Consider the following 13,421-nt stretch of genomic DNA (forward strand, 5'->3'; position numbering starts at 1 on the left):
TTCTACGACTTGTATTGGTTATCCGATGCTAATAAAAACGCTGCAAGCATCGAAAGACCGTTGGAGAGAAAATAAACTTAAATAACAGTATTGATAAGTGTTTAGGATCGTTAGGATAATTGATATAAATTTAATCACCTGTTTGCAATGTCATGTGTACAATGTTTATCAAATGTGAAAGTACCGGATGCTTTAACTCAACTCTTTATTTTACCCACATCGGTGTGGGTACCATTCCGTCGTATGCACATGGGTGTACAGAAATGGAGGGGGAATGTATGAGGTAGGGAACTACACCTACAATCATTGGTTTGACGGACTGGCTATAATCCAGCACTTCAGAATCGGTAGGTATTTTTAGCCTCGATCTGAGAAAACTGGTCTTCATGCATATTCGTAAAATGGCTTCCTGGATAAGCTTGTGTAGTCTGACAGGCTAATCAGGGACGACATTTTCCGCCTTGGCTGGATTTTCTTTTATTCAAACGAAAACATGCATACACGCGGAAATTGTCTTCCCTGATTTGCATGTGCGGACTGCATAGCCTAATCAAGGATGCCACTTTACGCACATGCATGTTGTCCGAGATCGAGGCTTATTCGTTCGCACTGCAGAATCGGTTGGTAGCAAAGCGTTTTTATTAATTAGTTGAGAATTGATGTAATTAAGTTGTTCAACAAACTTAGTCTTATTCAATATCTAAACACTGAGTTGATTGCGGTAGTCGGAAAATATAACCGATTTTCACTTTTTTAGCGATAAAATATTTAACATTCACTCATTTAACTGATAAAAAAAATAATATTGTAGTTATCCTGCTATGAACAAGTTATCAAGCTCCAGATAGGTAAATTATGATCGAAAATATCTTAAAAGCGACACCTATCAAAAGGTAGCAACTGCCAAGGCACCAGTCGTTGGCGAATTCGGCACGGCAGCTATTCCAGACCCTTGTGAAAACATATTCAAGAGGTATGCACTGTTGAAACGGGGATTGATTCATTTGCGTGTGTTGCCGTCCCATGTTAGCCTGTGCAGTCTGCCGACTTTTTGTATAAAGGAAGTCTCTTCTTAGCGAAACCCAGTTTAGGCTGAACGTGTCGTCCCTTATAGACCTGCACGGACTGCACAAGGTAATCTAGGACGACACTTTACGACATGCATTTAAACCCGTTTTCCCAGAACGCGACTGATATTCGAGTAGCCTCACTTTTAACATTTCTTTGCCACAATTTTTGTATTATTTAAAAATACTGCTTAGTTGCTTGTTTCCCTTGTAATCAAAGCGTTATATCTGTTTGATATACAGCTTGGCTCCACTACGATGATGTATGTATATTAGTATTAAATTTTAATTTGCGATCGTTCTTATCTTTTATGAACCTAACGTTGATCTAAATACAAACGAAATTTAGAAAAAAGACACAACATACAAAAAATACTCGTATTGTAAAAAAATTGCGTCCTCCGCCACGTCCTGGTAATGCCCGCCACCAACGCCACCAGCGAGAGGTCCTTCTCCGGCCTGAGACCTCCGGACGTTTATGACACAGGAGAGACTCACCCACCTCATGACGCTCCACGTGCACAGGTGTGCTACCGACGCAAAGGACTTGTTAGATGTTGCCAATGAGTTCGTCAGTGTGAATGAATCACGGTTAACTATCTTCGGGAAGTTTTCATAGAATGTGACACTTGGCATTAACATTACGCGAACAGTGCATGATAAATTGTGGCTTAAAAATGAATTATCCGTAATTTTTGTTTATTTAACTTAATTTAATAATATTTATTCATCCTGGTTCAGTATTTTAATAGTGCTCGAAATGTGGATACATTATTTACTAATCATGTCATATTGTATTGGTTGTTGTGTATTTTCATGTGGTTATTTATAACACTCTCCCATTTTCAGGTGTTAAATATGTCCAATAGTAATAAAATATATCCATTGTGAATGTAATGTTAATGTTTTTATTTCTCATATCACTTGTTAAACTCCGTCATTAAAATACATAAACATTTACTTAATTTTATGTTGTAATTAGAGTTTTTGGAAAGAAAATAATAACATTTATATCAACATGAAAGTTCCCCCAAAACGCACCATATTAATTGTAATTGTATTTTCTTTCGGAACCACGGGAGAGGACAACCCTCTCAAACGAACCTCTTTATGTCCCCAGTACATAAACTGGACCGCCCCCCCCCCCATGTTGGGAGGTTATCTACGCCCCTGAATATGTTGCAGGTCATAAATGTAAAACTGAATTTGAAATTGAAGAAGCTTTACAAATATTTTACACTGACAACACTGTTGGTTTTCCAACAAAATCTTTCCTATCTACCTGCCCTAGTTTTTTGGGGCAAATTTTTAGTATATTAAATGTCAGTAAGACCGGTGTGACACAATGGCTGTTATTGTATATAAAGAGCGAGGTTCCCGGCCTGCGCGCACATTTCAATAAGCGAGCTGGGTGATGCGATTTATAATTAAGTCGTTTCCAATTACACAAAATCTCGTTCCCGGCCTGTAAGCGAGCGGGGTAAAAACGATTTATAATTAGGTCGTTTCCAGTAACACATCCCTATTCCTAGAAAATGACTTCTAGGTAGTACAATGAGTATATATATAAGTTTACCGCTTATCGAATGTTCATTTAAAAGTCGAAGCAGCGTTTGAACGAACTAACTAATACATTCAAGCTGTTAATAAGATCATTCCAAATACAAGTAGAGGGCAAATAGATGTGAATAAATACAAGGTATGTGGCGAATTTAAACGTTGACTTTCTGTTTGTGTTAAAGTGGATGTTTTAATGACAAAAAAGTAATGGGGCCCAGGTTGCATTATGGGTGTTTCTACACCATTAGTTGTTATTAATTTGTGAAACAAATCATATCTGTAAGAATATGTATCAATGCCCGTTGTGGGCTAGGTTTAGATCTCGGCCAATTGACCGATTTAAACGTAAGCATACATGTAACATATTATAGAACACATAATACAGTAAGTACATTTGTTTAACCCTCGTAGCAATTCGTTTCACATTTACATTGTGACATTGAAATTCAAAGGCGTATCGTTACAAATCGGAAGAAAGATTATCCACAAACGTTTTTGTCGTTATGAGAGACGTGTACTGTTTTTAGATCATTGAAATACGAACATACATACATGTTTTGCAACCAATAGTAAATGCCAACACTAAATTGCAATAATCCAATTCCCATATATTAAGCCTCCGAATCGCTTTAAGATGCACAGTGTATGTACCCAAGTAACAACCCGTTGTGCAATAAACCCGTTTTGCAATAAATTTATTGAAAACACGGGTTGGAGTGTCTAATTGCAATTTGATTTTTTAAACAACCCGTTTTGCAATAAACCCGTTTTGCAATAAAATCATTCATGCACATTAATTTGCAAATTTTTTTATTGCAAAACGAGTTGGGGTATCTAATTGCCATGTAAATTTTGTATATCAACCCGTTTTGCAATGAACTCGGTTTGCAATAAAATCATTACTCTTGTATTTATTAATTCAATTGGCTTGAAAGAGGAAATTCAAGTGTTGTATTTAAACAAAATCAAATCATTGCAAAACGGGTTTATTGCACGACGGGTAATTACATACACATAAAAGCTCGTTTTCATCGATGTTAGCTTGAGTTAACAAGTCACTTTATCTAAGTATACAGTCATACATTCGATAGAGCAATCTTTTATCAAGTACCGTCCGTTTATTTTCAGATGTCAAATACAGCATCGTGCACAATCTATGTGGCGGTAGAGATCAATGCAAGAGCCGAAGCCAGTGCCAACATTGATAGGGGTACTGTAGACGGCGGTCTTGCTGCGAGCATTTTTGTGGGTGTTTTGATTGTTGTTGTGGGCATGAAATTAATCCGTAAAAGATCGCAATCAGGTGAGTTGGTTTTAGCTATCCGTTATCAATTTGCAATAATACAATATTGGTAAAACAATCGTTTGAAATAATTGTATTTTGTCCGTGTCAGATAGAACCTTAGTCTTTTATTAGTTGATAGTTTTCATCATCGCGAAACGTAATGCTAGCAATTGTTACTGTATATAGTTATGATATTGATATTCCGAACACATCATTTCGTAAATCAGGAATACTTGTTCAGCCCGTTGTTACTGTAAAATGTAATGTTTAAGGACGAGGCACAATGACCGGAACTTCTGCTAGCGAGAACACAGCCTTTATCCGAACGGCCCCAGCCAGCAAGGCGACGCTGAACACTAGCAGTAATTCGTTGAGTAGCCAGGTGGAGGTAGATGCAGTCCCGGATGTTCGCATGAAGGCACCAGAATTGGTGACTGGAAGTCAGTTAGAAGGTACGTTTACGGAAAATCACTGGCGCGAAATCGACCACGTGCGATATGAACTTATAAACCTACCCAGCATTTATCTTTTCAAATAATAATTATTGAAGTATTATTGCATAAACGCTATCTACTATGCCCTCTGGCAGGGTGCAGAAACTTGGCAAAAGGGAGAAATGGTGTATTAACAAGGCGATTCACGTGCCGTTCAAGCCATTATGTTTTTCATATCCAGATCCACGCGCAGTTACTTCCCTTAGTAATGGCTGGATTCAATGAAGTTATTATTTTATTAATAACTCCAGCCTTCGACGACTTTCCAAGCATAAATGGGGAACTGAATAAGCATCAGTTTCCTCATGCATGCAGAAATAAAGGCAATGAATATTGCAATCCACTTTTCAAATTTATACCATCTGAACTCTCTTGACAACAGCTTTATTTATTGGTAACCTCAATGAAGTTAAGGTTTTTTACTCAACACTTTCAAAAGACTGTGCTGTAAATGTAAGTGTTTATATACCTTCAGCGTTCCTGCTGTATGCTTGAAATACTTCAGTGGCAATATTTTGGCAGTATTAATTTTTAGAACATTTAGTTGGAACGAAATTAGATAGACCTGTACGAAACTGTCGAAAGAAACATCTATGAAACATCCTGCAGATGATCACGCCCTCGAAAACGTGTATTATCCTTATATTGATTGCATATTTCAGCCCTCCTTCAATTAGCACACCGGAGGGCCTATCCCAGTCATGTGCTCACCCTTGATGATCTCTTCACTAAGCAGTGTATTACCTACATTGCGACGAACATCGGAGGGGAAGCGAATCGACGCGACCTGTTCCGTGAGCTGAACATCATACCGGCGGTTTACGAGCCGGAAGAGGAAAAGTGGCTGAGGGACAAACACAATTATCCTGATTTTAAATACACTGTTCTGAGAACATGGCTATTTCAGAATACAGGGACAGAAGTAGCCGATCTTGCTCATCTGTGCCGCTGCCTAGAGCGGTCCAATCTGACTGTAATTTCTGATGCATTGACTTCTATGCACTTTGCTTACGCTACACGATCTCAAGCGGCCGGTAGTGCTAGCTCAGAACGAGGTCAAATGGACACGGCGTCGAAAGCTTCTCAGTTAGACCCATCCGTGTGAGGCTTTTTTCGGCATAGCTGTTTAACCCAGCTTTTCACATTAAATGACCTTTACATAACGCCAGCAGACCCGAATGAATACACTGCATTCAATTCATGGGCTGATTTAAGCATAATCCCTACAAACATTGGCAACAACTCCGCGTTTTGATAGTATAGGATGTAACACTAATCAATGTAGGGAAATGCGGACTTCTAATTGTGTGTTCGTTTTGGCCCAGTTACAATTACGCATAACCGGTAAATTCAATCCCCAAGACTTTCAGGGTCAGTGCTGGGTATTAAAATCGTCAGGGGAAGACGAAATGTACTATTTATCGACGCCTTATGTTGATCACACAGTATTGCTTTCAAGATATCAAATAACAAGAACTTTAGGGAAAGAAATCAATGAAAACATTTCGGTAAATGCCACTTGTCTTGCATTGTGACACACACAACTACCGAAATAGTATAGGGTCCATGATATAAGGGAAATCGTTTAATTATATAGTCACACATGAGTGACGTACGCGGTCAGTGTGTCTGAAAATCTTCCCTGTAAGCCAGCATTGGCTAACGACTTTTTTCCACTTTGATAGAAAAGATTTTTAAAGACCCGCGTAATGCGGAAACGTGACTTATGCAATATGCTGCAGTCCGCACAGGCTAATCAGGGACGACACTCTCCGCCTAAATTGGATTTTTGCTAAGAAGAGACTTCATTTAAACGAAAAATGTCATAAAAGCGGAAAGTGTCGTCCCTGATAAGCCTGTGCGAACTGCACATGCTAATCTTGGACGACACTTAACGCACATGCATTATGCCCAGTTATCTCAGAGCACGACTCATATGATAAAGATATCGGAAGATTAATTGTAATTTAAGCCCAGTATTCCCAAAGCGAGGCTCAACTATAGTTCTCGTTCTTATACACGTTTTGACTTTGCTCCGGATTTTGTCTTTCTAACTGTGATATCTTCGTATTATATTTTTATGATCTTAATTAAATTTATTTGCAAAAATTTGATTTCTTATTTTTTATGACCATTTTCGATGTTATGGTCTTTCAACATTTTCCATCTGCATGTACAATATGTTTCTGTATAAATTATTGCAATAACACAGTTGATGTTTATATTTTTGTTTAAATAAATACAATTACAAAACTATGACGATTTTCTTCGAGCTCTGTATACGAGTTCCTGGGTGTATTTAGTATTAAGTTATTATCAGACCAAGCATTTGTGGATTCAAGCGGGAAAAAAAAGTTGAACCTAAATAAGCTACCTATTTTAAGGTAAAATAAGACTAAATCAGTATTTCCTTGATTGGAATAAATCACATATTTGCAAAACTAAAGATCATAACATCACAGTCGCTGATCAAATGAAATGATATATTTTACGGTTATTGCTAAGAAGTTTTGATTTCCAGTACAGGTCCATGATTTAATTCACAAAACTACATCTTCAATAATTATATTATTATTAAAAGAATGAAACTGCCAACAGTTTACACAATAAGTTTGACTTGAAATGCATTCACTCCAACTTGAACAAGTTATGTAAGTAAGAGTTTGCAATAAAAATTAAATAGCAATCGGTTTTTAAATTTTAGTTGCACGCTAATTTATGTCATTTAATTGTGTACAAAATATATCCGTAATTGAAAGTTGCGCTTTTCGCTCGTTTGACCCCAACATTTTCTTGAAATGAGACTTTGTACTTGATATTGTTTTCACCATCACTAAGATTTCCCACTTTCAAGAATGGGTCGGGTATATAAAGGCGCATAAAAGCCAACTTCTCAAATATTGTTCGCGAATAACGCCACTTATTTCAAAATGGTATGTCTGGTTTCAGACAAATAGAATGCATTTGTTGCGAGATCTCGTGCGCAGAAAATCAGGTGTGTCCGCATGTTGGACATTTATTTCTTACATCACCCAATTGTATAAACGCTGGTTAAAGTTACCGCTCGGTAGCTTTTAAACCTTGGTAAGTTTGCGGTTATTCAGGTTTAGTAACCGTCAAGGTAACTCGATTGTATAAACACGAAATACCGCAAAGTAACCTAACCGCGCATAGTGGAATTTAACCAACGGTAAATTTAACCAAAACATTCCCACAGTGCATTTTCTAATGACGTAATTTTCGCGCGAAGTGTCACGCTTCGATTTCGTTAACAAACAAAATTAACAGCGTCATGTATTTTTTTTTATCAAATTCATTTACAAATGCTTTTACAATAAAATAAAGTGTACATTTTAACTATGAGTTCATCAAATTTTTCAAAATGTATACGAACATGTCACAGACCAGGGAAAAAAATATCATGATGTCGGGATTTGCCTCATTTAGCGGAATCCCTGGTGCTTCCAACTGCGAGAGAGTGCTTGATAAGACGCCTAATTTTCTTGTTTTTTAAATGATGTAACATATTCATGGTCGTCCTAACATGCTAGCCTATTCTTTTAATTTTGCTTATAACCCGTTTTCATATGACTGCGTTATAAAATAATATCTTTCGCCAAAGAACGATGTTTACACATTCAAAGCACAACGCTGAGTATATCCTTAACTTCAAATTACATCCGAAAATCACGCTGTCTGTAGTCCAATATTGCATATTGAAATTGAGATTTTATATTGTATACTCTATCGTGAGGACCTATGAAACAATTGGAAGCTGCTTTCAGGCTAGTCTCGAGCGCTTCAAGCGCAAGATGTGTCCGGCTCTTAAGTACAGCAAGTGGGGAGTCTTAACACCTCTTGACAGTGGTTTAACTTGTGATATGTGAATAACTCTTATGATACTTGTTACCTGCGTGTACACTATTTGTAATAACTCGTGAAACCGTATATACATAAGATACTGTGTTTATAGGTTAATAAATTGTAGGTTAATAAATATGACTTTGTTGAATGTTGCCAGATTTTGCGATTGACATTTAAGATTCAACCGCAAATATAAAATTTGATCTAAAGTCAACCCAAAAGCAATAAGCAATATATTGACTTTTATTGGGGCCTTTTCACGTTTTGGTAAATTGACAAAATTATTGAACAAATGTTTCAGAATCGCAAATTTATGTTTTAGTTATGATATCTGTAAGAAAACAGAAATACTGAACATTTACCATGCTCTAAAATATCCATTATATGCATCTTTTGACGGTTTAAAAACCTGAAAATTAAAAAGCGTTGCAATAATTTGGAGAGTTCTGTTGTTGTCGTTATATTTTGGGATACTACGACGATTTCTTATATAAGGAATAAAATACACTACTCATTTAATGAGCACGGATGGCCGTGTGGTCAAAGCGATAGACTTTTATTCTTGGGGTAAGTGGTTTGAGCCCATGTCAGGGTTACTTTCTTTTATTTTTGGTTTTTACTGGAGCTTTTTAGATCCAATGTTTACATTTATCAATATGAAGCATTTAATGACAATATTCAATACATGTCAAAATCTGTGAAAAGGCCTCTTTAAACGAGATGAAACATTTCAATCTAAACCACGATTCTTAACCCATTATATGTGCTCAGAAAGCACAAAGATCGAAATTCAGACACACCAACCGTAAATTTAAGTGTTTGTTGTATATCGCAGGGCTCAACATTAACCTAAAAACCAACTTGCCCTGCTGGGCAAGTACTTAGAAAATCTACTTGCCCTGAACGTAAAACCACTTGTCAAAACATGAATTATCACATTAACTGTAAACCTCATATTTTTAAAGAAGATCAAAAGATCAAAAATTATACACCATAAAACCTTTTTTTTATTTTTGCGCATTTAACAAAATGATTACAGCAATTAGAGTCTAAATTAAATGCTCTTAATTGTTGTTTTTTTGCACTTGCCCGGGCGGACAACTAGATTATAAAATAACTTGCCCGGACCCAACTTTTACTTGCCAGGGGCAATAGGACAACCGTTAATGTTGAGCCCTGTATCGACGGAGAAAGTATGCCGAGCTAGCTCTAAGACAAAAATTCAAACACGAAATAACATGAATATATATCCGCCTTTAAGAGCTACCTTAAAAAAACAAATACCGGAAACACAGGTGGTTAGCGTGTGGCTTTGATATAAATTAGTGAAAACATCATTTTGAATGATACATACTCAAATAATAACGAAAAATCAACTTTTCTGAAAAAAAAACTAATAATTATTATAATTATATATATTTGATAGTGAAAAATGATGTTTTCACTAATTTATACCATAGCCACACGCTAACCACCTGTGCCCGGAAAGACCAAATATCGATAAAGCCTTATTATATCGAAATTAAGTTAATTTATCAAGGTAAAATATCGAGCAAGCTCTTTGCGCATCATTCACATCTGAACCGCAAAATTACGACTAAGGTGGACATTCAAACTGCTCTGAGCTTGGCATTCAAACATGGACTGCAAATATCAGAGGTATATTTGCTGTATGTAATGCCTTGGATAAAGTCATTGCTGAGATTCTTTAGGTAAAAACGATGTACCAGTACGTCTATATGTGTTAATTTAGCGCTTAAATGTGTAGCGTAACAAAGTAAATTACCAACAAAAAGAAATTGAATAATATAACATTAAATATTATATTTTATATTAGTATTCTAAATAATATACGCATTGAAAACGTATTAACAACAGAAATTCAATGTTATTAGCTGGTAACGAAATTGGCAAATCACAATTAAGAGCTAATTGGACACGAAATACTAAACGGCCAGATAGCCAGAAAATATTGTAAGACATATTTTTACTATGCGCAATAGTGCTTTATTTTCGCTTTCAGTATTTTATGACTAATTTCTTATGCCAAATTTTAAGTTGAGGTTAGTGGGGGCAATCAAACTTTTATTATGTAATATAGTCTTTACTGTACTGTGACTTTAGTCTCATAGCTCTAAAAATGAACAAAGCTGTTTTAACTCATTTCCAGACCTTGGAGACTACATAACTTTATGGTATTTGGAAGAGAGGTAACTCTGCAGTTCATGTTACAGTTTCCGTAATGTGAATTCAGGGGTTAGCTCCCTTTCATTTCACGATAAGTGTATGATGATTCTTATGTTGATATAATATTCTTGTCTCTTATAACTCGATACTTCCGAGTGGCAGCATTTTATTATTATGCTTATGTTTAATTGTATGTTGTGATTGTATATATGCTGATGAGACTGTAATAAACTAATAAACTATTGTACCTTCTAATTATGGATGTTGCCCAGATAATTAATGAATTAATGGATACATGTTTCAGGACGATGTCAGATGGCTAGTACAGATGGTATCTTCTATGTAACGTCAAACTAGACGAGACGAACGCACCAAGTTAATTACTCATTGCGTATCTCGCTAATTAGATATGTCTTGGGTATGCATGCTGCCGATTGATTGTTGTATAATTTCATGTAAATGGCGGGCTGACATCCAGATACGTCCGTCGCATATATCATATTTCTTCGCTACATTTGGGCACGTGGTTTTGCTCAAGATCCCGTCGGAAATTGTAAACGTCACCGTGGGGTGTTCCAATCTATATTAATGTATTGTTCTTGAGTAAAGAGGTAAGAATCACGCACACGGCCGGAGATAGCGGTCATACAATCTGTTATCATTGGGCCAATTGGCCGTTACATTCATCTTGTAGTTCAGCATATTTTACGACATTGGAAAACGATGTGTTACAATTAAATCAATAGAAATAATCGCTATAAACACTGAAATGGACTATGTGTATGTTTATTGAGCTTTAAAGACTGCGTCACATGATATAAAATAAAAACATTACACATCATCGACTAATAGGCCAATTCATGGTATATGTGTTGTTGTTTTTCACAATTGTTTCATAGCTTTTTCTAGAATGACAATAAAGGTAGGGTATATGTATGAGCCTAGAAAGTTCAAAACAATGACAAAAATATCAACTATTCATGAACTAGTGTTGTTGTTTTTTCAGACTTCAGAAATCAACCTTTTCCTTAATGTTCATGCCGCAGAAAATGCCTCACTTCCGTTTATTGTATACATCCACGGCGGAAATAACGTCATCGTCAGTGCAAGCCGCATGGCATACCAGGGCAAGGATAGGGACAGGTGGCGATTGTCACCATAGACTACAGACCAGGTAAGCTAAAGTTGAAACCATATGGCAAAATTACCTATGTACTTAAACAACATATGCGGCATAGGCCAATGTTCTCCTAAGGCGGCAATGCGAGTATATAGATAATAAATGAATAATGACAATGTTCAGTCATACCGTAAAAAAATAAATATAATTTAATAATATAAGGTGCAAGAAAACACAATACTTTATTCAAAACAACATGGGCTAAAGCTCAATTTTATTACCGAGTTGTTATTATTCAACTGGATACTTATCTATGTTTTACATCGGGAAACTACTTGACTGCACGTACGTCTACAAAATATGCCCTGTTCTTGAGCAGGCATGCCAAGTTTCTTAAAACATACTTATAACATTAAACCAATAAGGCTATTCTTTAGAGCACGGTTGTTATATTGAGTTATGTTCAATCTCTTATTTAAAATAAAATATAAAAAATAGAGTTTATGAATTTATGAAAGCATATTATATTTTGTACTATAGAGTACTTGTTACTAAACCTGAATGCATATTACTACTATTACTACTACTGCTACTACTGCTACTGCTGAAAATTCGTACAAATGATATATGCTGAAAGCGCAAAATGATTTTTGAGAATAATATACTTAAAGGGATCTTTTCACGTTTTGGTAAATTGACACAATTGAAAAAAGTTGTTTTAGATTCGCAAATTTTCGTTTTAGTTATGATATTTTGTGAGGAAACAGTAATACTGAACATTTACCATGATCTAATATAGCCATTATATGCATATTTTGACGATTTAAAAACCTGAAAATTATAAAGCGTTGCAACGCGAAACGATTGAATAATTTGGAGAGTTCTGTTGTTGTCGTTTAATTTTGTGAAACTACAAAGATTGCTTATATAAACTATAACATACGTCTTTCATACATATTTGGCAGGATGGCCGAGCGGTCAAATTGGTTTTTACTTCAGGACTCAGCTGGTCACTGGTTCGAGTCCTGATGCGGGCTTCTTTTTTTCCTTATTTTAATTTTATACTTGATGTTTTACAGGAGCTTTTTAGATCCAGCAGTCAGCGGAATGAAAGGTGGAAAGTCACGTGTGCAGACGATGGTTAATGTTTGATCACACAATTGCACCATATTATTCATAGATTTCGAGGCTTAAGCAGGTTTTGATATGTTGTCGCCATTTTTAATGGACAAATCCATGAATCAATGGTCATCAATCAATTATCATTTATGATAGACATGCATTTAAAAAAAAAGGCCAATATGGAACAACGCTGTGATGTGTCGTTAACCATTATATGAGGTAATAAAACGGTTTGAGCAGCGTTTTGGGTTTCGTATTGTACATTGTTTGCTTTGCTACAATAACGCTTTAGGCTAAGGTTTGATGCTGCAACGATGTGGTTTAACATGGATTTTCATGGTCGTTTTGTATGGTATCGTGTGATGAAACAAATTAGAAAAATGCACGCATATATTTATATATCCAATACAGACGTACATGTAAAATCACTCTTAAACAATCTTGTTAGATTTATATCGACTTGATCTCATTACTATATATCAAATATACAAATTTAACAAAAACTACATGAGTATCAATAAATAGAACACATTACAATTTACATTTGACAATTAAGATGTAAATACAAGCATACTAAAGTACTATAAGTTATTAAACTTTCTTAACATTTAAGCAGTTGCAAGTTTGCCTTGCAGAGTGTTTGCAAATGGTTCTGTATCATTAAAGTTTAGCCTAAAGGCTATAATATTGAAATGGACTACCTGTGTTTACACATTTATTAT

General features: G+C 35.8%; 2 protein-coding genes across 5 annotated transcripts in view; one reads left to right on the forward strand and one right to left on the reverse strand.

Moving 5' to 3' along the window:
* Positions 1–6,614, forward strand: part of LOC127869810 (uncharacterized) — a 41,758-nt gene extending 35,144 nt beyond the window's left edge. The window contains exons 7-10 of the mRNA XM_052412469.1: positions 1,555–1,638; positions 3,756–3,930; positions 4,185–4,364; positions 5,069–6,614. Of these exons, the coding sequence (XP_052268429.1) occupies positions 1,555–1,638; positions 3,756–3,930; positions 4,185–4,364; positions 5,069–5,511 (882 nt within the window). The 3' untranslated portion in view covers positions 5,512–6,614. The remainder of the gene's footprint in view (positions 1–1,554; positions 1,639–3,755; positions 3,931–4,184; positions 4,365–5,068) is intronic.
* Positions 1–13,421, reverse strand: part of LOC127867588 (uncharacterized) — a 138,202-nt gene that overhangs the window by 110,517 nt on the left and 14,264 nt on the right. The window lies entirely within an intron of this gene.

This window comes from Dreissena polymorpha, chromosome 2, assembly GCF_020536995.1.
Source record: "Dreissena polymorpha isolate Duluth1 chromosome 2, UMN_Dpol_1.0, whole genome shotgun sequence".
NCBI lineage: Eukaryota > Metazoa > Mollusca > Bivalvia > Myida > Dreissenidae > Dreissena > Dreissena polymorpha.